At 42.8% G+C, this 23,809-nt stretch overlaps 1 protein-coding gene across 10 annotated transcripts in view; it reads left to right on the top strand.

Moving 5' to 3' along the window:
• Gtf2i (general transcription factor IIi) overlaps positions 1 to 23,809 on the top strand; it is an 89,766-nt gene that overhangs the window by 46,948 nt on the left and 19,009 nt on the right. For 4 of the 10 annotated variants that reach the window (XM_026396838.2, XM_026396840.2, XM_026396830.2 and 1 more), the window contains exons 10-20: positions 3,314 to 3,373; positions 5,185 to 5,241; positions 7,064 to 7,126; positions 13,278 to 13,388; positions 14,428 to 14,493; positions 17,525 to 17,708; positions 18,964 to 19,022; positions 19,796 to 19,867; positions 21,321 to 21,504; positions 22,664 to 22,722; positions 23,727 to 23,798. In XM_026396838.2, coding sequence (XP_026252623.1) covers positions 3,314 to 3,373; positions 5,185 to 5,241; positions 7,064 to 7,126; positions 13,278 to 13,388; positions 14,428 to 14,493; positions 17,525 to 17,708; positions 18,964 to 19,022; positions 19,796 to 19,867; positions 21,321 to 21,504; positions 22,664 to 22,722; positions 23,727 to 23,798 — 987 coding nt within the window. The remainder of the gene's footprint in view (positions 1 to 3,313; positions 3,374 to 5,184; positions 5,242 to 7,063; positions 7,127 to 13,277; positions 13,389 to 14,427; positions 14,494 to 17,524; positions 17,709 to 18,963; positions 19,023 to 19,795; positions 19,868 to 21,320; positions 21,505 to 22,663; positions 22,723 to 23,726; positions 23,799 to 23,809) is intronic. The other 6 variants (XM_026396831.2, XM_026396832.2, XM_026396834.2 and 3 more) reach the window with 6 other exon arrangements.

The raw sequence follows: 23,809 nt of genomic DNA, 5'->3' as shown, positions 1-23,809 counted from the left end.
ATAATTTTTTGGGGGGAGTACTGGAGATTGAAGGGTCTCACTGAGTTGCTCAGGCTTGCTTTGAATTTGCCATCCTCCCGAGCCACTGGAATTACAGCCATGCACCACTGCACCCCCCCGTGTATCCAATAAGTAAAGTAAAAAATTAATTATGATAATTTTATAAACATGTCTGCATGTAATTACGTGGAAAATATAGCAAGTTGATGAATGCTTACAAATGTGAAATAGATATTTTATCTCTAGCTAATAAAGGTAAGCTAATTGATATATATATAGAAAATTCTGTACCCAGTAAATAATTATTATTTATAAAATGTGGATCATTTATAAAGATAAACTTTGTACTTATCCACAGATGGCCTTAACAGCTTACCTGAACCTGATGCATTCATTAAACTAGAAACCCCAGTGTTGGACAGAAAAGCTCTATGCTGGGACTCCCAGGAGATATGCTGATGACTAAGGATGACCTTCTTAAAAATACTCAAGGCAGGGCTGGGTTCCAGCTCCAAGGTGGAGGCCTGGGCTCCCACCTCCCACCCCTAAATTTGAGGATAGAATCTGGAGAAAGCCACATGGCTGACGTCTTGCCCTGGAGCTATAGTAGTACTTGGAAGTCATTTGCCACACTTGACTGTTGTCTCTTGTTTTTCTTTTCCCCTTACCTTCTGTGTTGCAGTTGGAACCCAGGCCTGTGCCTGCCTCCCTGCCCTGCCACCCCCAACCCAAGTGTTTCCATCATTCTTTTTTTTCTTTTGTCCTGGGATTGAGGTGCCTAACCACTGAGCCACATCCCCAGCCCTTCTTTGTACTTGTTTTTTTTTTTTTTTTTTAAGGAAGAAGTAGGTATTGGCCGGCAAGACTTTTTAGAGAGAAGAGAGAGAGAGAATTTTTTCAAAAATAGTTATTTTTTAATTTTCGGTGGACACAACATCTTTATTTTTATGTGGTGCTGAGGATCGAACCCGGTGCACTGCGCATGCCAGGCAAGTGTGCTACCGCTTTAGCCACATCCCCAGACCACCTTCTTTGTACTTGTGTAGAATCAGGGTCTCGCCGCGTTGCTCAGTGCCTTGCTGATCTGCTGAGGCTGACTTTGAACTCGCCATCTTCTTACCTCAGCCTCCCAGGCTGCTGAGATCACAGCGGGTCCCATTGTGCCTGGCGGTGCACCATTCTTCTTCTTCTTTTTTTTTTTTTAAACATTTGTTCTAATTAGTTATACATGATAGCAGACTGCATTTTGATTCATCTTACACAAATCGAGCACAACTTTTCATTTCTCTGGTTCATTCTTCTTCTTTTTTTTTTGTCCCAATTTCTTTTTAGTTGTCTATGGAAGGTTGTTTTATTAATTTATATGCGGTACTGGGAATTGAACCCAGTGCCTCACTCATGCTAGTTAAGCACTCTTGCCACTGAGCCCCAGCCCCATGAGCATCATTCTTGATGAGAATTCTGTTTTGTATCCAGGTTGCATGACTAGGAAGGGGTGGGTGTGGTGTTTGATCTCAGAGTCTTGATCTTAGTTGAGATTTTATTTCTTGCTGTGCTGCAGATGGCTCCCCAGGCCTCGTGCCTGCTGTGCAACACCATACCCCTGAAGTACCCCTCTCAGCCCCACAGTCGTTTTGGTCAGCTTTCTCATGCCTGTGACTTAAAAGACCTGACAAAAACAATTGTAAAGGAGGAAAAGTTTATTTAGGGGCTCACAGTCTCAGAGGTCTCAGTCCGTAGACAGCCAGCTCCCTTCCTCAGAGCTTGTGGTGAGGCAGTGGAGTGTGGCAGCATGAAGCAGCTCACATGATGATCAGACAACAGAGAGAGACTCCATTCCCAAGTACAAAATATTTAAATATCCCAGAGACTACACCCCCAGTTATCACCTCCTCTAACCACAGCCTACCTGCCTTCAGCTCGCATTGAGTTAATCCCATCACAGAATCGATGCACTGATTTGTTAGGCTCTCGCAACCCAATCACTTCTCCTTTGAACCTTCTGGCATTGTCACACTAGCCTTTGGAAGACACCTCACATCCACACCATAACAGTAGTTTTTCTTTCACGCTATGTCCTTTGCTTGTAATGTGAAGTTTTATGCAACTTTGTGCATTAATAAAGCCTTTCAGATGTCTTAGAATGTTTACCAAATGATAATTAGACATAGCTGGTTTGTGTACACATCAGTGAAAGAATACATTTTATGTTAAGTGGAAATTGGGGGCTGGGGTTGTAGCTCAGTGGTAGAGCGCTTGCCTGGCATGTGTTGAGGCACTGCATTGAATCATCAGCGCCACATAAAAATAAATAAAATAAAGATGTTGTCCATTTACAACTAAAGAATGTTTAAAAAAAAGAAATAGACATTGAGCCGAGCTAGATGGTGCCAACAGTTTGGGAGGTGAGACAGGAGGATTAGGAGTTCAAAGCCAGCCTCACCAACTTAGTGAGCCCCTAATCAATTTAGTGAGACCCTGCTTCTAAATATAATACCAAAAAGGTTTGGAGATGTGGTTCAGTGGTTGAGCCTCCTAGGTTCAATCCCAAGTACCCCCCCACCCCCGCCGGCATTCCCAAAAAGTAAGCATTGAAAATACAATTTTTGTTTCTTTTAAATTGATCACTAAAAAACTTGTTGATAAACAGAAATGTGTCTTCAAAGTCTCTGTAGTGTTTTGTGAAGGCTTCCAAAGTATTTTCTACTGATAATTGGAAGGAACCTTTTCCACTCATGAAGAAGTGCTTATGATGGGGGAGTGGCAGAGGGGGATCTGAATTAATACCTGTTAGTTGTTCATTTATTTCAATGGTTATTTAAGTTCACTGGTAGTTCCATCGTGTTGTGATTCCAAGGAAGGTATACCAATTTGGTTTTGCATCTTTCATAAATAATAGAAAAAATAAATATATGTACCAGATAAACCTGCATTTGTAATCCATGTGGGGTGGAAGTTACAGTTTACTGTGTTGAATATTTTGCTGTTTAAAAAAAAAAAAACATTCCCACCACTTCAGACATACCATTGTCATCCAGCCTATGTGTCTGGCCATTTCAGAATCTTTCTTGACTGTCTATGCATGAATCCACCTGGACATGCCCTCCCACCCACTGAGACCACATGTCAACACCGCTCATTGTGTTAGTCGGGTTTTTTTATTTAGTTTTTTTCTGTTAGTTTTTTTTTTTTTTTGACCTTTTTTTACTTGTAAAAAGGCCATTATTTCCCATATCTCACCAAACTCTTTCATCAAAGTGACCCAAAATATATTTTGGGGATTACTTTTGAAGTATTATTTTTGTCCCCAAAGCAGGCCCTTCTGAAACTGATGATGTCGATGAAAAACTGCCCCTTTCGAAGTCTTTGCAAGGTATAAACTTTTCACTTCCATTCTCCCATATCCTGTTGGTATTTGATGTTGCTTTATATTGGACAGACTGTTTTGTTATTTATAACTATATTATTACTTTTCCAAATGGAAAAGGAAAAATGTTTTGGCCTTTTTTTTTTTTAAACATATAAATGAACTTCACAAGCAACAATTTTTCAAAACCAATTTTCCCTTTTGTGAATCTAGTAATGAATCTCGAAATGGGTACATGACACACTTTCCTATTTAAGGTAAAGTACACATTTATACCTTATATCAGAATAGTCAGAATAAGGTTGTTATTGTATAAAGTCAGTGATGTAAATATTGATAAGGTCATACTGATACTTAGTTTTTGAAAGGATTGTAAAATATCACTCATCTCTGGGTTTATTAATTGCCTTTTTGGAATTGTCGTGTAGTGGTCCCAAGTTGACAATCATAGGCTGTAGTGATGGCTTTTATTTCTGTCTGTCTGGGCTTTGGGAGTTTAAGATTGACTTTGTTAGATGTCCTCTGTTGTGTGAGTGTCACTGTCTAAGATTTAACAGAGCATAGAGGACACGGCCTGGTCTACATAGCCACCACCCTGGCCGGCCTCGCTCTTGACCCATGCTCTCCTTTGACTCCTGGACTCTGCTCCACTGCCTCTCCTCCTTTTGACTTGACCTCTTTGTTTCCTTTGACTTTTGCAGTCAAAGAACTTAAGAGTCCCAAGTCGCAAACGTGAGGGTAAAAGCCAAGCGAAGGAGTGGGTATGAGAGGTATTTTATTCAGTTGGAATAGCTGAGTGGTGTAGATTTGCCTGTAGTTGTGAGTTCAGATAAGTTCACGGGATAAAGTAGAAAAGAACCTCAAGATAATTATGGCTTGTTAAAGCCAGAGAAAAAAACCCAGCAGTTTGACCTAGAACACAGCTTCATGGCCATTGTGAGGCTACAGTTAATCAAGATGAATGTTTTCCTAGCTGAGGCCTTTGTTTAGTAAGCTCATGACTGAATTGAGTCACCAGTAGATGGGACAGGTGGATGGCTTGCTCTCTCCCCCTCTGCAACTCCGTCTTGCTGGTGTCTTTTGCCCTCACTAGAAGGCAGTACTTCAGCACCTGTCCCTTGCTGGTGGCATAGGTGTTCAGGAGCTGGGGCACTCACCTCGTGGCTCTCTGGCATCTGAGGTCCTTTCTTTCCTAGGATGAGCCTGTTTACCGTGACTGCCTAACCTGACCTGTTGTTTATGTTCCAGTGTTTAGACGCAGGCAGATTATATTACCTGAATTAGAATGCTTTTGAGACTCAAGGTAGTATCTTAAATTTTAACTTCTGAGTTTCCTGAAGTGCAACTACAGTCAGGTGGTGGGGAAGGTGCTTCGTTAGCCTCTGTGGTAGTGAGTGGAGGGCTGCACACGCGAGGCCAGCCCCGCGCTCAGTCTTTGAGCGAACAGGGTCTCCTGGGTTTGTCTTCCTGTTGCTGTTGTGGGTTGTTGACAGATGGGCACGGGACCCGAAGCCACTGTGCTTCTCAGACCCCAGCACCTACCAGAGATCGCAGTGCACAATCTGGAACAAGTGATGTTAAGCCCCTAAGCCCCCTAGCTTCATCTATGTGTTTGTATTTTCCAAAAAAGTTAGCTTCCAAGTAGAAGTGTTGTATGTTTTTCTGAATTAGAGAACATTGTTTGAAATAATTACTAAGAGTTAAGAATGGTTTGTGTGTGTTCATTATGTGTTAAATTGCTTGTGCTGTTACCTAGTTCTTCATTCTTCTGTGTGGGTTTTGGTTGGTCTAGTACATATTGTTTATTTTCTTTTTAGGAAGCCATCACTCTTCGGAAGGCAACGAGGGAACAGAAATGGAGGTGCCTGCAGAAGGTTAGGGGAAGGATTTTTAATTTTACTATAGTTGTATGTTGTATTTTATAGATGATTCCATCCTTAAAATACTGTCTTGGAGATAAAAAAAAAGACAATTGTGCCGTCTGCCTTCCCGGCCAGCAGTTTTCTTTTTAGAGACCTAGGACCGGCCATTCCCTCTCTGTGTGGCCAGCAGAGCAGGTGGGCTGGCCGCCCTGTGGTGAGTACCGCTCCTCTCACCCCGTGTGCACGGGGTGGTGCTGTTCTCTTCTGGTTTTTCTGTGCCATGTTAAAAATTTGTCAAGGGGAAATAACTTCAAGTGTTTTAGAAATAAAATCAGAACTGGCTGTGTCAATATTCATTTTAAAATGTCCTATTGAATACTTTACAGTTTACAGTTGGGTGACATACTATAAATATATTAATGAAGGAGTTTGTCTCTTATTTTTATACCCATGAGTGCCTCCTGAGCCACGTTACCAGTGTCCCGGCTGTATTGGCTTGGAACTGGGGACTCAGCATTGCAGTGTGCTGCAGCTTTTACCTGTAGACTCGGGGGTGAGCTGGGGCCAGGTGGGATGGCTTCCTGCAGCTAGACTAAGTGGTTCTCCAGGAGGCTGATAGGTCGCTCACGGAGGGCGCCTGGTAAGGGTTCAGAGCGCTCTGATCACAGGTCATATTGTGCATTATTTTTCTCAGATAAAAAGGGAATCTGTTCTGTGGCTTTATGTTTATTTTTAAAAATCAAGAATTTGACCTTTTGCCTTCCTGGAGTGAAGGAGACAACAACTTCAAGTTTCTGAACTGTAGGCCAGTCTTTCCAAATTCAGGCGCAGACTGACAGTTTCTAATTGGAATCCATTCTCTCAGAAGTGTTGATGTGCTAATTTCAAACTCTGTACTGGTTGTTTGGGGGGCAGTCAGCCCATGTTTTGATGTCGGAGGTGATTTGATACTCTCTCTGCCTCAAAACTGTGGTTTTGGAAGGGCAGCCTCCCCGCTGCAGCGACCTGGACAGAGACTGCGAGGTGCAGGGCTACAGGCAGTAGGGCAGGGCTCACAGGTATGGGACTTGCCCCAGGTGCTAGGCTTTGAAAGACTTTGTTTTGGGGATATTTTTATCATCATATTCTACTCTTAGCAGAATTGTATTGAACCTGGGTTCTGGTCTTTACTCCTTTACTAACAAGTAATCATAATCTCTGGCAAATCAATTAATCTCTCACCTCTGCAAAATGAAGGCAAGCTACTGAAAACACCCTATAGCTGAGCTTGTGGCACTAACATTCCAACAGACATTTGCTGAATACAATGAGACACTTACTTAGCGCTGAAAGTCCTTGCCACAGAGTGAAAGGGTCTAGCCATGTATGCAGCTGCCCCAATCGTTTCCTTGAGATGAGGGGGTCTCCATCACAAGAGATGGATTGTGGTTTTACTTAACAGTTACAAACCCCCATAGGGTGCTTACAAGGAGAGGAGAGATGGAATCTCAAGTGTGAAGCGTTTATTTTTATCCTGGCATTTTCTAGTTATAGCAGGAAAACAAGTGTGAATTTGTTGTAATTTTATGCTTCCAAGAAATATTTTTTTTTCTTTTGAGTTCTTAATTAATGCAGATAACTTTGTTTTATTTAATAGTTTTAGAGTTTTTCTAGTTTCGTTTCTTTTATCCCTATTTATAACCAACAGGGTCAAATATTTTTAACATATGAAATGAATTAAAATGCCAGTTACATTTTATTGTAGGCTGCTTTTGGATATCAAATCAGTAAAATGTTGGAACATATGGAAAATGCTTAATAATGAATGTCATTTTAGAATTTTATTTTTTTCAAGATTCTACTCAACATGTCCCTTCAGAAACAAGTGAGGACCCTGAAGTTGAGGTGACTATTGAAGGTTAGTTGTCTAAAAGCCTTGATTCCAAAGGTTGACTTCTGGTCATAAAATGTGTCACATTCACATTGCTAAGTATGCATTTCATTCATTCTTAAAGGAAACCTTATAAACAATATAAAGGAAACTTTATATTGAAATGAGTTGATACATATATACGTATATGTATGTGTGTTGGTGTGACCAGGCAGCCCACTTCCAGCCATGCACCCGGTGCTTTGGGAGTTTTGGACAGCAGAGTTGAGCCGTAGAAGATAGCGTTGGCCCACAGTTGACCAGAGCACACCCTCTGTCCGTGGGAACGAGGACATTATGGCCAGACTTGGTGCCTATAGAAGCAGCCTGTGACCTGTTGGGTGTGGTAGAGGCACGATAGAGCTGGAACCCTTGGTATCTCATAAGGCACAGTGTAGGAGAAGGTACTGAGTCTCCCTTCAGTGTTTGGTTTTGTTTTGGGGGCAAGGGTCTCCCTCTGTGGCCCAGGGTGGCCTGGAGCTGCTGGACTGGCCATGCTCCTGAGGAGCTGGAGCTGAGCATGCCCACCATTCCTGGCCTGTCAGTAGTGTTTTTCTGAGAAGGGGCTTCACTCTGTTCCCACGCTGCTCTTGCTCTCCCGGGCTCCAGCGAGCGCCCCTCCTCAGCTTTGCACCTGGCCCACCCTGCAGGTGCGGGCCCCTGCTCTTCCAGTCAGTAATCTTTAAAGCTGCTGCCTACCCCTTGAAATGCTGCTTAGTGATTTACCTGGGATTTGTTCTTTAAGCTGTTTTTAAGCAATAGCTACAAGTTTATTTGAAAATATCTCTATAGCTGAAGTTGCTTTGAACCTAATTTTTTCTTCAAAGGTAGGCAGAGCACGGATGAGCCAGTTTGTAATGAAGGTGACAGTGTGTCTTTTCATGTTAGATAATTATTAAATGTGGATTGGATCGTTTTCCTTTTAAATAGTGTCTCACAGTGCTCACGCACGATCTCCCCCATCAGTGCAACCCTTTCCTCTAGCGCGGTGTCGCAGCTGTGTAGGAGTTGTGCTCCCCTCACCCCGTTCTGCCTTGGGCTCGGGAGCAGGCAGCAGGGCGTGGTTTGTGTGTGGCGGTCTGTGTGTGCGTGTGGTTTTGTGAAAGTACACAGAGGCTGTTTGCATGCATTGTAACAGATTCCCCTCAGGCTCCCCGTAGCGCCCACCCCTGGGACCACCCATTTGGGTACTCACTTCTTTCCTCCTAACTGCTGCACGAACTTTTCTTGTCTCAGGGGCTTGGATGTCCCTCCCCTTCCCCGTTGTCCCTGTACTTTGCTGGTGTCACTTGGGAATGGGGGTGTCTGGCCACTCCAGGCTGCTCCAGACGGTTGCTTTTCCTCCTCTAAAGCGTAAGCTGGTTGCAGTTTCTGTCCAGGGTGGGAAATCCTTTCACATTTAACGTGCTTATCTCAGTTGATTACTGTACAGATTTCTTTTCTCATTAACAGAATTTTACTAACCTGAAGGGTACTTTATATTGTTTGTAGTCTCCCATTAAATAATTGAAATATTATTACTTTATAAAGACCTCATTAAGTGTCAGAGGAGAACATTTATAAGAGCATATAAATAGCACAACTTTGTTTTATTTACAGAAATGATAAAAGTGGGTGGTTATTAAAATTATACAAGTGAAACTTTGGGATAAGACTAATAATCAAGTTGATATATCAAAATTTAGAGCATAGGCTGTTTCAAAAATTTAGAAAACACTTTTTTAAGACTCCACGAGATGTTATAAAAACCAGGAAATAAATAACTGAAATCTAAAGCATTTACCAGTCATTTCAACTTTAATCTTTAAGGGGGAGTGATGAATCTCATTTCTTTTAAACTAAACACGGTAAAATAAATCTTATTTACCATCCAAATTTGTGATTGGAGAGTCGAGTTTTACTGTATAGGCTGATTCTTCACATTCAAAAAACCAGTGAAACACAAGGGACATTTTCCTGGTCTCTGTATGCAGTTTCCGTGTAAACTCTATGTGGGCTGTTTGTCACCTCGCCAGCCATTTTTCAGCCAGCCATTGAGGAAGGTAAAACTTAAGTGTTAATGTTAACAGGGAAGGTCAGATAAGAACTTGCTGTGACATCTGGTTGGTATGTATATTTATTCTTTCTGGAAAGATGACTGCAGAATGGTAGATGCCATTTAATAGCCACAGAAAATTAAATTTGGGGGGCTGGGGTTGTGGCTCAGTTAGTAGAGTGCTCTTACCCTCTGCTGGGTGTGCTCTTTGTGCTGACCCACCCAAATCTGGAGTCAGTGGTAGCCTTGAAAACATGGCAGCTCAAGCTTGGACCCCTGGGGGCAGGACGACTGCAAGCCTCAATTTCATAAGCATCATTGTGATTGCTATCAGTTCTGATATCTGTGATATGTGATGAGAAAATCTTAGCATTTAAAAAAAAATATTTATTTTTATGTGGTGCTGAGGATGAAACCCAGGGCCTTGAACAGGCTAGGCCAGTGCTCTACTGCTGAGCCACAACCCCAGACTCAAATTTTATTACTTTTTAGGGCTTGTTACCATATACTTACTCTAGGTTCAGCTAATAGAGGGGACTTTTTGGTTTCAAAGGGGTTTCCTTATTGCACAGTTTGTTTTTAATAATCCTGAGTCATTCAAGTGCGTTCATTTTGCTATGGCCTAATCCAGGTCATGATTTTCTTTCACTGTTTTCTTTAAGTGATTTTAAGTAAATTTATTTTTTTAATTATTTTGCATCTCTCTATGTCAACTTCTCTATGTCAACTATTTTTTAAATTTTTATTTTTAGTCTATTTTAAAGGTGTACGTAAGAGGTAGGGGAGTGGCTCATTGATGGATTGCTTGCTTGGCAGGCACCAGGTCCTGGTATTATACTGGTACTGTGTACGTACATCCTTCCTTATGTATTTGATTACATGTCCTACAGTTATTACAATAGCAATCAGAGAATCTGTGATTAAACTTAACATTTGAAAATTTTTGTTCTTTTTATACCTGCTAGACAGTCACTTAATGAAGACCCAATTGTTTATACACAGATGAGTGTTTTAGAGAAGCTGCATACAACAAATTGGGTCACTGTTGTATTAGAGTTTTGATATCATGGTGGATTTACAATTGACAGTGGGTATGTGTCATTCTCTGGTAACTTTTTGTGGAATTCATTCTTTGGCAATGTCAAAGAATTAGTGCTGCATATAAATAAGCCCTATACTAGGCATGTTCACTTAAATTTTCCACAAATATTGGGGACCTTGTATGTGCCAAGTAGTGTACTGGGTGCTGAAGATTTAACAGTGGGCAAAACAGGTGGATCAGTTGGCATGCTTTGAAGAGGAATGACGGGACCTGCTGCTTATTTCAAGAAACATAGCCACAGTGTTGAAGGCACTCAGAATAACTTACAGTAGAAAGAGAACTCGTTCAGGGGGCCATGGCATTCACGCAGGGCACAGAGAGAAGTGCTCCCAGCAGGCGGGGGCAGTAGAGGTAGGAGTGAGTGTGTCTGGGTGGGTTTGAAAGAGAGCGCGTACCTTGCTAGTTCTAGGTAGGTTGGTTACTGTGCTTCTCAGGAGTGCTACTGGGGTAGATTGCGTAGGTCAGCATTTTAAAAGTTTGTGTTGTAAATTTTTATAGCTTTTAAATAGTTGGTGAATACATAATTGTTTATGTAAAAATGTGGATTTAGGTGAATTACTTTAAATTGGATGCTTGTGTGAAGAAATGGGATCTGTTTATTTGAACTGTGCAGTGTAATTAGTGGCTCTAACTTTTTCAAAAGACACAGTATACCCATTTTTTTTTAAACTTTGAACGGATGTAAGTTTGGATGTTAAAAAATTGACAATTTGATTATGATGAAAGTCTACCCTGGATGGCCAGCTTGAGGCCAGCCTCAGCAGTGAAGGATATCCTGTCTCAGAATAAAAAATGACAAGATCTGGGGAGTCCAGTCCAGTGAGAGTGTCCCTGGGTCAAATCCCTAGTATGGGGGGCGGGGAAGGCCATCAAAGTCCTGTCACACACTGTTTAGCAAGCGCTGGCCAAACACAGACATGGTGGCTGAGCGCCTGCTCTGAACCGAGGTGTGCAAGTGGCTTGTAGAAAGGAAAACAGGTTTCCTCTCGAAATTTCAAGTAAGGGACCCTGTGGCCTGAATTTTCAAAGTATAATTTGAGAGTTAAACTTAAAAATAATACCCAGTATATTTGCCATTATATTTTCACTTAATCTATTTATATCACCTTTGACTATTTGAAATCCTTACAGTAGTTTATAAACTGAGGTGATGTAGACAGTCTGGTCTTACTTTACTGAGGGTTTGTAATTTTTAAGTTATTTTCAGATTTCTTTCCTTGATTTTCCTTGAAACAGGGTTTCTAAAATGGCTTCACCACAACAAGGTGTTTAGAATGTTGGAAATTATTAATATGTTTTCCTGAAATAAAAGTATCATCCTCAAAAAGCAGTTTCATCTTGCCAGACACATAATTAGGTTCCAGTGGGGTTTTATCTGGTGCCTGTTGGGTTGGTACCGTTTTTTTACTGTAACAGCTGCCAGATACTCTCAGGTGACTTTGGCATTACAGGGAGGCCTGGTGGCAGCGAGCAGGACAGTAGTGTCGTCTGTGTTCCCTGCTGCCGTAGGGCAAGGAGGTGCCAGAATTTTCAGCTCCACTCAAAGGTTCCCCTTCAGATCCAGCACTTGGTTGGGTGCACCTGCATGCCTGTGGCAGGAAGAGCCAAGTTCAAGGCCAGCCTCAGCAACTTGGTGAGACCCTGTCTCAAAATAATAGATAAAAAGAGCTGGGGAATGTGACTCAGTGGTAGAGTGACTCTGTGTTCAATCCTTTTCACCACTGAGGGGGAAAAGCTCTCCCGTGGCAAGAGAGATTTAAAAAGACAGACAGACAGACAGTACTGCAGCTGGCCTGCCGCTGTGCCAGGCAACATGGTACATGGAGCTAGATGGGCAGGTTTTTCCTTGCAGTACTGGGGATGGACCCCAGGGGCACTCTGCCCCCAGATACACCCCCAGCCCTTCATACATTTTTTTATTTTGAGACAGGGTCTTATTAAGTGGCCCAGGCTGGCTTCAAACTTGGAATCCTTTTGACTTCAGCCTCCGACGAGTTGCTGGGATTTACAGGTGTGTGGCGCTGTGCCCTGCTTCAGATGTGCATTCCTTCCATTTCTGAGAGTTGACCTCGTGGTTAGTGGACAGTAACTACCCCAGAGTGTGGTCCTGGCTGCACTGTGTGTGCAGTGGTGGGATGTGATCAGATCACCCCACAGTCTCTGCACCCATGTAGTTGTGAAGCGAGAGCAAATTCATCTGCCCTAAAGCAGTTTCTTGCCGCATTTGACCGTCTTGTCATTGCTATTGTCTTTTTAAACAGCAATTGTTTTTCACTTTATACATACGATATTTGTTATTAAAATGGTATTTTTCACAATTTACAGATGATGTTAAATAGAACTCCGAGTGGCATGGGTTGCCTGGGGTTCTTAGGGAGGACTCTGGTATTGCAGACATAGTCTGCAGGAAATTAGCATGGGCCTCCAACAGGTGTCTTCAGCCGTCTGTGTGCAGATCTGATGGCCCATTTATGCATGTGTCCTTTGTTGCGTGAACCAGCATTTGTTTCATAAGTAATATGGCCCTGTTTCTTTCATCCTGTAAATTTTGTGTTTGATATACAGTTAATCCACCCTCCCTTGTTGATACATGCTTGGGTTTTCTATAAACTCAATGTGAGTATTTTTCATTCGAGCCTTATTTTTCCTCCTGCTGTGTTTGGATAAATTTAGGTGAATGTCTCTGTTAGAACTTGTTCTTGAAAAATCTAGAGTAAGATTCTAGGCAGCCATTTGAAAAATACTTGAGGAGATGGAAGAATTTTATAACGTGGCATCTCAGATGGAGTGAACTAAAAACACTAGCGAGGCAGAGGAGCAGGCTGCAGCCGTTCACTTGCCAGAGGAGTGGGAGGTGGCGGCCTGGCCTGGAAAACTGTAGTGGCAGGGGTCCTAGGAGTGGTTCTTGATGCCCCTTGTGCCTTTGGTGCTGAGAGGTTGACAGGCCTGGGCTGTCACTCCTGTACCCTGTTCCTCTAGTAATGACAGTTTTCTTTCTCAAGATGATGATTACTCTCCACCCACCAAGAGACCAAAGAGCAACGAGCCTCCACAGCCGCCTGTTGCAGAGCCTGCAAATGCCGGGAAGCGGAAAGTGAGGGAGTTCAACTTCGGTAAGTTCCCGTGGAGCAGGGCCTCTCCAGCTCTGTGCTGTGGTGACAGGCGGAGGCCCTCAGCAGGGACAGCAGCGCTGTGGTCTCTTCTGGAAAGTGGGCCCAGTCAGTTGGGTTCGCTGAAGCCTTAAGAATGTAGCTTCTGGCGTTAAGCACAGCGAGCGGACTCTGTTGATGACTTAGCAATTATTTCTCTTAGCATTAAAATCTCCTTTTATTTAAGGACTGTTTGACTTCTTGATTTTCATTTTTGTTTTGTGTGACTGCCACCTGCTAATACACCAGCCCCCAGTTCCCAGTCAGTAGATTAAGGGACTAAATAAAATATCCATGGTGAATTGTATGTGTGAGCCGTTCTTCCAATAAAGAGAATGCTTATCTCATTTATGTTTGAAAATAACATTTTATTCATTCATTCATTTGTTTCTCTATCTTTCTATTTATTTATTTGTGGTGCTGGGGATTGAGCCCAGGGCTTTGCCCATGCTGGGGAGGTGCTCGACACGGAGTCACGGCCCCAGCCCTGGAGGCAGTGTCTTTAATATCCTCCCTTGTTAAAGTCACAACTACTCGATGGAGATTGAATTTTTGTCTACACAAATTTATTCACGCTTATGTTCTTTAAGACTCTGTGAAGTCGCAGCTACGCACTTGTCAAATCTTATTTCCGCCTAGCTAGCACCCGCCCTGGAGGATTCCTGAGTCCCCTGAAGGCCCTGCTCTCTTGCCCTTGTCTTGTGGTGTTTAACTGGACTGTTCCTCTCTGACCACCTCCTTGTCAGAAACTGAAAGGCTTTAAAACAGGGAGGTAGTCATTGGGAAGGGGTTTGAAAATAAACTTCAAAACGTTCCTTATAATCTCCTTTTGAAATCATTCTAAGAACCACAAAAGGGGGAGAAGCCCTGGGAAAGCAGTGCAGCCCGAGGGACTGGTGAGACTCGGGCTCTGGGGTGGGCTCAGAGCAGGCGATGTGGGTCATGGAGGGCACAGCGACACCCGCCTGCACATCTGATACTGACCGGTCCTCTCAATTTTCAGAGAAATGGAATGCGCGAATTACTGATCTACGTAAACAAGTTGAAGAGTTGTTTGAAAGAAAATACGGTATGTCTAAATGGAAGAATTCTTTTAATTCTTGGTTGGAAGAATTTAAACAGTGGAGTTAGTGTTCACCATCGCAGGTTGAGGAGCGCATGGCCAGGGCTGTCCTGGAGCCGTGCCTCCCTCACACACTGTCCCCAACAAGGTCATTTACAGAGGTCACTTTCAGAGGCTGGATAGTGGAAACTTTATTTTTTAATTTCTTTAAATGTCTATTAACATTTCTTTTAAATGTTGAGTATCCACATTTGTGGATATCTTTACATATCATGACAAAGTCTTGGATTTTAAAAGTTACTTGAAGATGGTTTTCCTGAGCTGCTTCTGGTCTGCTGTGTAATAAGTTCATTATTCATTGAGATGCCTGTATTTTCTGTTGTTGATAATTAAATAAGTTTGTTAGATTTCAGAATCTTTACTTCTTTACTTTCCTGCTTTATCCTGTAGTTATTCTATGTAATGGTGAAAGAAAAGCGATTTGTTATCACCAGATGGTATATATCAAATGCTCATCTAAAAAAAGCAATAATCATTGAAAAATGTCATGTGTTTTATTTTTTCCCCCTAGTCCTTGGGATTGAACCCAGGGTTGTATTCATGCCAGACAAGGGCTCTTGCCTCCTATGAGGCAGGCTGCAAAATTCTGTAATACAGTTGGTTTTCTTCTTGTTGTTTTATTTTGAGCAGGGGTCTTATAAAGTTGCCTGGGCTGATCTCAAACTTTTGGGCTCGAGCAATTTTCCTGCCTCCGACTCCCAAGTAGATGGTACTCTACAGGTGTGCACCGTTGCACCCAGCTCAATATATTGAAATTTAGCTTGCAAATCTATTATAATGTTTTCCTGCATCATTTAATTTCTTATTTCTTTTTTGTCTTGGTAATTGAACCCAGGAGTAATCTACTACAGAGTTATATCCCTAGCCCTTTTTTTTTTTCCTATTTTGAGACAGATCTCTGTTAAGTTGCTGAGGCTGGCTTTGAAGTTGTGATCTTCCTGCTTCAGTCTGCCTACTTGCTGGGATTACAGGCCTGCACCATGGCGTCCAGCTGGCATTGAATTTCTTTATGTGAAGTTTTGTAACATTAGAACTTATATTACTGTTATTTACCTTAAGAAACTTGAACATAGTTTTTCTTGAATCCAGCAGTGCTTAGCCACTGAGCCATATCCCTGGCCCTTTTTTGTCTTTTTATTTTGAGACAGAGTCTCTGTAAGTTGCTGAGAGGTTGGCCCTGACTTTGATCCTCCTGCCTCAGCTTCCTGAGCCACTGGTATTACAGGCGTCCCCCACCATGCCTGGCTCAACATTTGTTTCTTTAATTTTTTTTTTTTTGTTGTTGTTGTTGATAGACCCTTTTCTTATTCATTTATTTGATTGTGGTGCTGAGGATCAAACCCAGTGCCTCACACATTGAACCACCATCCCAGCCCCAACATTTGTTTCTTTGTCAGGGCAACAAACCAATTGCTCAGTGAAAATCTAGAATTAAGAGTAAGTTTGCTAACTTTTCTGAAATGCTTTCAGTTATTTCCTTAAGGTTCTTTTAGTTTCCTCCCACTTTGTCAAGAGTTTCAAGCCTGTTTTTGTATGTGCTTTTAATTGCTCCATTTCAAAGCAGAATGCACCTGACATACTTTGTGTGGAAGCCATGTGACATAGTGACATAGCCAAACAAAACAGCTCCTCAGGAAAAACCCTCAGAGCCCAACTGCCACCACCGGCTTCCACAAGCCTCTCTCCACACCAACCACACCACCTCCCACAATCCTCCTGCTCTTGAGGCCGATTGGCTGGGTCGCGTGGGCGGAGCCAAAGAAGTCCCCCAATGAGCAGTTCCGTAGTCTGAAGGGCAGGGAAACAGCCCAATGAACATCACCGCAGAGGAGCCAATCAGCTAGATGTTGCTGGGCCGCTGTGAGCCAATCATCAGCCGGCAGCTGGAAGTTTGCTAGGGCCCCTTTGGCTGTGGCTCTCAACATCTAGGCTATGGGGACGGAGTGCCTGAGTGTGTCTCTGCCCTCTGAACTTTCTGTGAAGGGAGAAGGCACACCTGCCCTGCAGGTCTGAGGCCGCAGAGTGCTGCACATGGCACCTGCCCAGAAGCCCATGACCCGCGCCCTGCCCTGCTCTCACGCTCGGTTCTGGCTGTTCTGGGTAGAATGGCTTGGTGCTGACATGACGTTATTGATTTCCGCTCCCATAAAGTGTAGCGGGGTTACGTTTTTGAGCTTTTGTTATGAATATGATTTATTCATTTATTTTGCATAGAGCAAGGAAAATAATTGTTTACTAAATCTTGTGAAATTGCAATCACAATCTTCACATCTTAAAATTTCAAAGCCACCTTAATGGCAGTTTCTTTAGGGCAGACGTTTTCACAGGTCTGTAATTGTGTTTTTTAGATTCAGCATATCAGCAAAGGAGGGGCTGTGCATCTCCCTTGGCACTCATGTGTGACATGGCACTTGAAAGTTAATGTTCAATAAATAGATTTCTGTTCAGAATACCAGTAAAAAATGAGACTTAATGGGGAGGGCAAGCTATATCTGATTATTCCTATTTCCCAGGATTTGGACATTTCATAACTCTTGTATTATTTTACTGTTGAATAAATAAGTATTAGCAGAAATTTTTCATTTCATAAGTTTCCCCTCCTGTTATATAAAAGAAATCCTTTGTGAACCCACAGCATTTAGACCAAGTGTGTCTTCTACACGCTGCTGTTGTTCCCGGCACAGCCACCCCGGGAGCGGGTGGTGCTCCTTTCCCTTTCACACTCTGCCTCCATTTTCAGCAGAAAGTCTGGCTCCGTCTGCAGTGCCTTAGGTTAGGGTTAGGGGGACAGAATATGGGTTCCTGGGTGTTCTTTTAGTTCTCATGGACTTTTTTTTTTCTGATTCAGTTTTACTAACAGGAATAAGATAAAATGATAGGCACCCAAGAACAGTGTGTGTTTGATTATTACTTTCTACAGCGTGCTCAGATCCCTGTCTTGTAATGACACGATCCCTTTCTCTTTTTATCGTTAAAGCTCAAGCAATAAAAGCCAAAGGTCCGGTGACGATCCCATACCCTCTTTTCCAGTCTCATGTTGAAGATCTTTATGTAGAGGGACTTCCCGAAGGAATTCCTTTTAGAAGGCCGTCTACGTATGGAATTCCTCGACTCGAGAGGATATTGCTTGCAAAGGAAAGGATTCGTTTTGTGATCAAGAAGTAAGACGCGTGCACTTCACCATTTCTTGCCTTTGTTCTCATTAGGACGTGATCGACACTCATGAGCCACGAGGGTTGTATAAATGTTTGGGTTACTATATGTAATTTTATCTTCCACTTTTAAGTTGGTCTGCATGAAGAATTGCCTCAGTATGCTACAATTGACTTTTAAACTTCAAACACTTGCCTCTAACCAGTGGGCCTATAATTGTCCTTTTCCTTCCATTTTTTGCTAGGTATACTAATGTATGTCTTAGTTTTAGTTCTAAAAATTTCAAAGCATATGTGTAAATATATAAGTGTAAAATATAAAATAAACGAAATAGTAGAAGTAAGAATGAAAAGGAAAACTAGGGCTAGGTATGTGGTGGTGCACACCTGGGAGGCTGAGGCAGGAGGATGGCAAGTTTGAGGCTAGCCTGTGAAATTTAGTGAGGCCCTAAGCAACTCAGTGAGATCCTGTCTCAAATAAACAACAAAAAAAGGGCTGTGGGTATAGCTCATGGTAAAGCGCCCTGGTTTTAATCCCTAATAACGAAAAAGAAAAGCTCTAAATTTTTTAGCATTGACTTTAAAAGTGTAGGATTTTTTTAATCTCAGAATTTAGTAAATGTTTTGTTTCACAGTTTATTAATATTATTCAGACACTATGAATTTTGCTGACATCATTCTATATGAATTTCTGACATATTTAGAATTTTAGTTACCAGTTGTTAGGTGTTGGGAAGTAGATAGTCTTGAAAATAATATAAAATTAAAGGATCTCAACAGGCGCCGTGGCGCACGCATATAATCCCAGTGGGTGGGGAGGCTGGGGCAGGAGGATTGTGAGTTCAAAGCCAGCCTCAGCAATGGTGAAATGCTAAGCAACTCAGTAAAAACCTCTCTCTAAATAAAATAGGGTGAGGGACATGGCTTAGTGGTCGGGTGCCCTGAGTTCGACTCTTGGTCGCACCCCCCTCCCCCAAATTAAATAATCTCACCTAAAATTTTTGTAATATGTTTATTAAAATGCCTTTGGGTTGCGAAGGTGCCTGTTTTCCTGAGAGGACACAAGATCCCCAAGGCACCTTAGGAGACTTTACAGTTACCGTTCTGTTCACACTGTAGATACCCCAGAAACTTAGGTTTACTGTGCCCCAGAGTCCAGGAGGTCTTTTCTTCTTGACACCAGCCTTCGTGGCGTCAGTATGTACTCGGGTTCCCATCTCGCCACCTGCTTCTGGTAGTCCTCACTGCTCACTCTGCCTTTCAGACACGAGCTCCTGAACTCCACGCGGGAAGACCTGCAGCTCGACAAGCCCGCGTCCGGAGGTGGGTCTCCAATCTTGGCAACAGCAGAAGGCTGTGTGCCTTGGTCTCTCCTTTGAGCCACCTGTGGGGAAGGAAGGTACCATGGCCACTGGCGGGGTGCCACCGCAGGCACAAGTGTTTCAGAGTCCTCCAGCACCATAGCTCTCTTTCTCAATGGTGGCCCATCGTGAATAGTGGGGAGGGACATCCTGTTACTGGGTAGGCAGAACTGAAGGAACCCTGCGTGTTCTACTTTTGAGAGGCAGAGTTTTGCTTCATCACCATTTTTTTAGTTGGACTGGTCTCTCCTGGTCCCTGGGCCCCTCATTGAAGGGCTGGGTGTGGTGACCGCTCCTGGGCCTGGGGGCTGGCTTTTCAGAGCAGGTGGCTGCAGCCCTGTGAGTGAGTCCTTCTTTGCAAGAAGTACAGTGTATTTCTTTATGTTTGTGTTTGCCTTTGTCTGGAGTGGAGGGGGGCAGGGGTGGAAGATGGAAGCCACACGGCTGGAGCTGGTGTCATGGAAGTATTCTGCCTGTGCGGTCACACCCCTGGACTTTCATTGCAGAATAAAGCTTGTTCTCGAGTAAACCAGTTTTTTCCTGGCTTTATTGAACTTGGTTTCATTGGTTCTTTTTTTTGCTCAGTCAGCATCTCTTTAGTAATGAAGCACTCTGACATCTTAGAAATGGCTTAGTCACAAAAAGGAAAAAAATGTCATTTTATGATCATGATATGTCACAGTCTGAGCCCTTAAAGCCACGAAATTGAGAAAATTTATGTACTGATTCTTACAGTCAAAGAAGAGTGGTATGCCAGAATCACTAAGCTAAGAAAGATGGTAGATCAACTTTTCTGCAAAAAGTTTGGTAAGTCTGTTTTTTTCCAACTGAAGCATATTATACAATTTTTTTTTTTTTAATTTTAGGAAAGTAAGATGAATCTGACTCACCTTCAGATTTTTCATAGCATATTTGAAGATCTTTTTAGTTGTAGATGGACGCAATACCTTTATTTAATGTGGTGCTGGGGGTCAAATCCAATGCCTCACACGTGCAAGATGAGCACTCTAGCACTGAGCCACAACTCCAGCCCTAGGATTTTTTATTTTATTTTATTTTAATTTTGTTTGGCTTGTTGTGCTGAGGATCAAGCCCCAGGTCTCGAGCCTGCAAGGCACACATAAAGCCCCATCCTAGCCTGAGTGACTGCTTTATTTGTGCTGGTAATTTGATGAAAGAAATTTAAGTCAGGCCAAGAACAAAGAAATGCAGTGAGCCCCTGTGTAAACTACCAGGTGCAGAAAATTCAATGTCACGTGCAGGGAGGGCCATATGTACTGGTGTTATGTAAATCCTTTGAATTTTTTAGAGCTCTGGACATGGTTTCAGAGCGGGGATTAATAAATTCAGTTTTATGCTTTTTAGTTGTAATTTTATGCTATTCAAAAGTAGAGAGAAATAGCACAGTGATCCCCAGATTCCCATTAGTCCAGTCCCACCGATCCTTGAGATTCTGTCACATCTCCTTCTCTTGTCCCAGGTTCCTCTTCTTCTGTCTTTGCATGAATATTACAGAGCAGATCACTGGCATCCTGTCACTTAGCCATTCTGCGTGTGTGCCTACGCAGCATGGACATTTCCTCATGTCACATCTGACAAAACCAAGAGCTGTTTCAGGCATTGGAATTGCAGGTTGGAGGCCCATCTGAGTGACAGAGAGAGGACAGCTCTGGATGTGGCTCAGTGGTAGAGTGCCCCAGGCCCAGTCCCCGTCCTGCTCCCACCCCCAGATTAAAACAATTTCCTGTATCAGCTCATCCAATCTTTAATTGAGTTTTTTTTTATTTATCTGGAAAATAGCTTAAATATTTTTGCTTTGAATTTGGATCTAAACAAGGGTCATGCTTAAACTTGTTTTGTGCCTCTTTTAATCTAAAACAGTCTCAGTTTAGTGTTTTTATTTTTCATCCCATCAGTTCTTAGCTGAAAATTCTTTTCTTTTTTTCTTCCTCCTTTTCTTCAGTTTTCCTTCCTCTTACCTCTCCACATTCAACTTTCCTTTATGCTTATTTTTGGTCTTGTTAGGGCAGACCTGCAATCCCAGCTGCTGGGAAAGCTGAGAAATGATCACAAGTTGGAGGCTTTGTCTCACAATAAAAATAAAAACCGCTGGGGGTATAGCTCAGTGGTAGAGCACTTGCCTAGTATATGTGAGGGAGGCCCTTGTTTCAGATCCTGCTAAGATAGAAAATACATATACTGTATTAAAATATGACTTCCACACAAACTTAGTTTCCTGCATTGCTTTAATTTTCTTCAGCTGAGGCCTTGGGGAGCACTGAAGCCAAGGCTGTACCGTACCAAAAATTTGAGGCGCATCCTAATGACCTCTATGTGGAAGGGCTACCAGAAAACATTCCTTTTAGAAGTCCCTCTTGGTATGGAATTCCAAGGCTGGAGAAAATCATTCAAGTGGGAAATCGGATAAAATTTGTTATTAAAAGGTAAGATTATCATCTGCAGAAACAGGTTTTTAAAGTGTTTCCTAAGACGCATTTGATGAAGATGGGACCTTGTTTTCCTTTCAGTAGAACTCTTTCTCTATATATTTAAAACCAGAAAACGACGTTTAGCTTCATCTTTAGCAGGTGTTGGTGCAAGATGTACAGAACTGGGTCTGTCCTGCCCTTGATAGGCGTATGCACACAACAGAGTGCTCAGTGTCCCTGAGCATGGTCAGGGGAGTCGGTGAGGACAGCAGCACCTCCAGGTGCATACAGAATAGAAGAAGGGTGTTTCAGACACCAGACGGCATAAGGAGACGGGAGGTGTCAGCTTGCTTGCATGTCTCTACATGGAGCCGTCCTGCATGGAAGGAGTGATGCCTGGCACCAAGGGCGTGGTGTAGTGGACACTGGGATCCATACTCAGGCGATAAGCATAGGGAAGCCAACAGATGCAGTGACAGTCAATGAAAGGTCTAGAACAGATTCTTCTTGTCATTGCTTGGGTCTGCACTTTGGAAAGAGAATTCTGGTTTGATAGATGAGGGTTAGTTTGGCTCATCTTTACTCACAGAAGGACTGTGCAATGGTAGACTGTCGCTTGTTGGTAGTTGTGTGTATTTATTGGGACTGAGAGTTAGAAGGGAGAAACTGTTTTGTGGTATAGCTCCTTGAAGATTTAGAAATAGCAGTCTGCCTTGGTTTGGAGGAAAGCAATTATTTTGCACATTTAAGCATAGAGTGCCTTTAAAGACCTCCGTGTAATTCCATGTGAGTGTGTGAAGATTGCTATTTTCAAAATGAACTAGTAGCTGGACACAGTGACGCTTGCCTGTAATCCCAGAAGCTCTGGAGGCTGAGGCAAGAGGATCAAGAGTTCAAAGCCAGACTCAGCAATTCAGTGAGACACTGTCTCTAAATAAAATACAAAAAAGGGCTGGGGATGTGGCTCAACAGTCAAGTGCCCCCGAGTTCAATTTCCAGTACCAAAAAAAAACAACAACAACAAAAAAAAACCCCCAAGAAAAACTAGGCACCCAAATGGTTTTATTTCACTGCAAAGACATATTTTAAAATAATTCGCAGTGTACAGCTACCTGAGAAAGGTCTTCAAATTGTTCCTAAATGCTCTGTCATAACATGATTCGTACTTTGACAGACCAGAACTGCTGACTCATAGTACAACTGAAGTCACTCAGCCAAGAACCAACACTCCAGGTAAGAGAGTGTGGAGTCCGTCCCTCTCCTTCCCTCAGACTCCGTCTTGGAGAGCCATGGAGCCCTCCTTCCTGCCTCCCTGCCCACGCCTCTTGTGAAGCTGGGCACAGGCACAGGCAGTGTGGACAGCTGGGCACTGCTGTAGCCTGATGCTGTCTGGCAGCCACCTGTGCATCTGCCAGTGCATTCTGTGCTTCCCTGTAGCTAGATTGGTGTGTTTCCCTCTGTAATCTCCACTTGGAACGTGTGTCCTCTGACAGTCTGGGGTCTTTTACACTTGGAGCCTGTCTTGGTTCTAGCTGGACACAGTGCATCTGTGCAACAGGCCCACATGGCCAGTAACTTTTCATGTTAGACCAAACACACACAGAATTGTATCCCACTCCTCGGGCCCTGTTGTTAGTGAGCTCCCCCGGTGCCCGCCCTGCGCAGGGCTGAGGCCAGGCCCCAGTGGAGGAAGTGTGTTTTTCCTTCCCATCTTCTTGTTTATTGTTGCCCAGTGTCAGCAAAGGGGGAATGGTACTTTATAGATCTTTTGTGGTTTGGGGACACCAATTGTCAAGGATCTGTAAATAGCCATGTGCAGTCTTCTGTGGCGTTCCATGTGCCAGGAAAGGAATGTGGACAGCAAGGTAAATCCCAAGTTTGCCTTAGGTGTCCCTGAATTTTTGAAATCATCTTTGTGAATACCAAGGTGACCAGCGTGAGAGTCGGGTATATCTTGTACGTGTCCTGATGCAGCACCAAGAAGGGATTTAAGAAAACCATGAGTTTTGAGCGCTCTTGCAAGAATAGGTTTTTCATCATTTACAACATAAATTTAAATTTGAATTCTCCTTCCTGCATCACTTCTCATGTTTGACAAATACAAGAAAGCCTTCTTTTCCTTACTACCCAGGATTTTTGATTTTAAACCAAAATTAAGGGCATCAATGGAAACAAATTATCTCCATTCCTGTGTCTACATCTAATCTAATTGATTAGATCTAATTTTTTTTCCCCAGTCAAAGAAGATTGGAATGTTAGAATTACCAAGCTACGGAAGCAAGTAGAAGAAATTTTTAATTTGAAATTTGGTAAGTAGAAC

This window comes from Urocitellus parryii, chromosome 9, assembly GCF_045843805.1.
Source record: "Urocitellus parryii isolate mUroPar1 chromosome 9, mUroPar1.hap1, whole genome shotgun sequence".
Taxonomy (NCBI): Eukaryota; Metazoa; Chordata; class Mammalia; order Rodentia; family Sciuridae; genus Urocitellus; species Urocitellus parryii.
The sequence above is the reverse complement of the archived record's forward strand: the minus strand, read 5'-3'. Positions and strand labels throughout refer to the sequence as shown.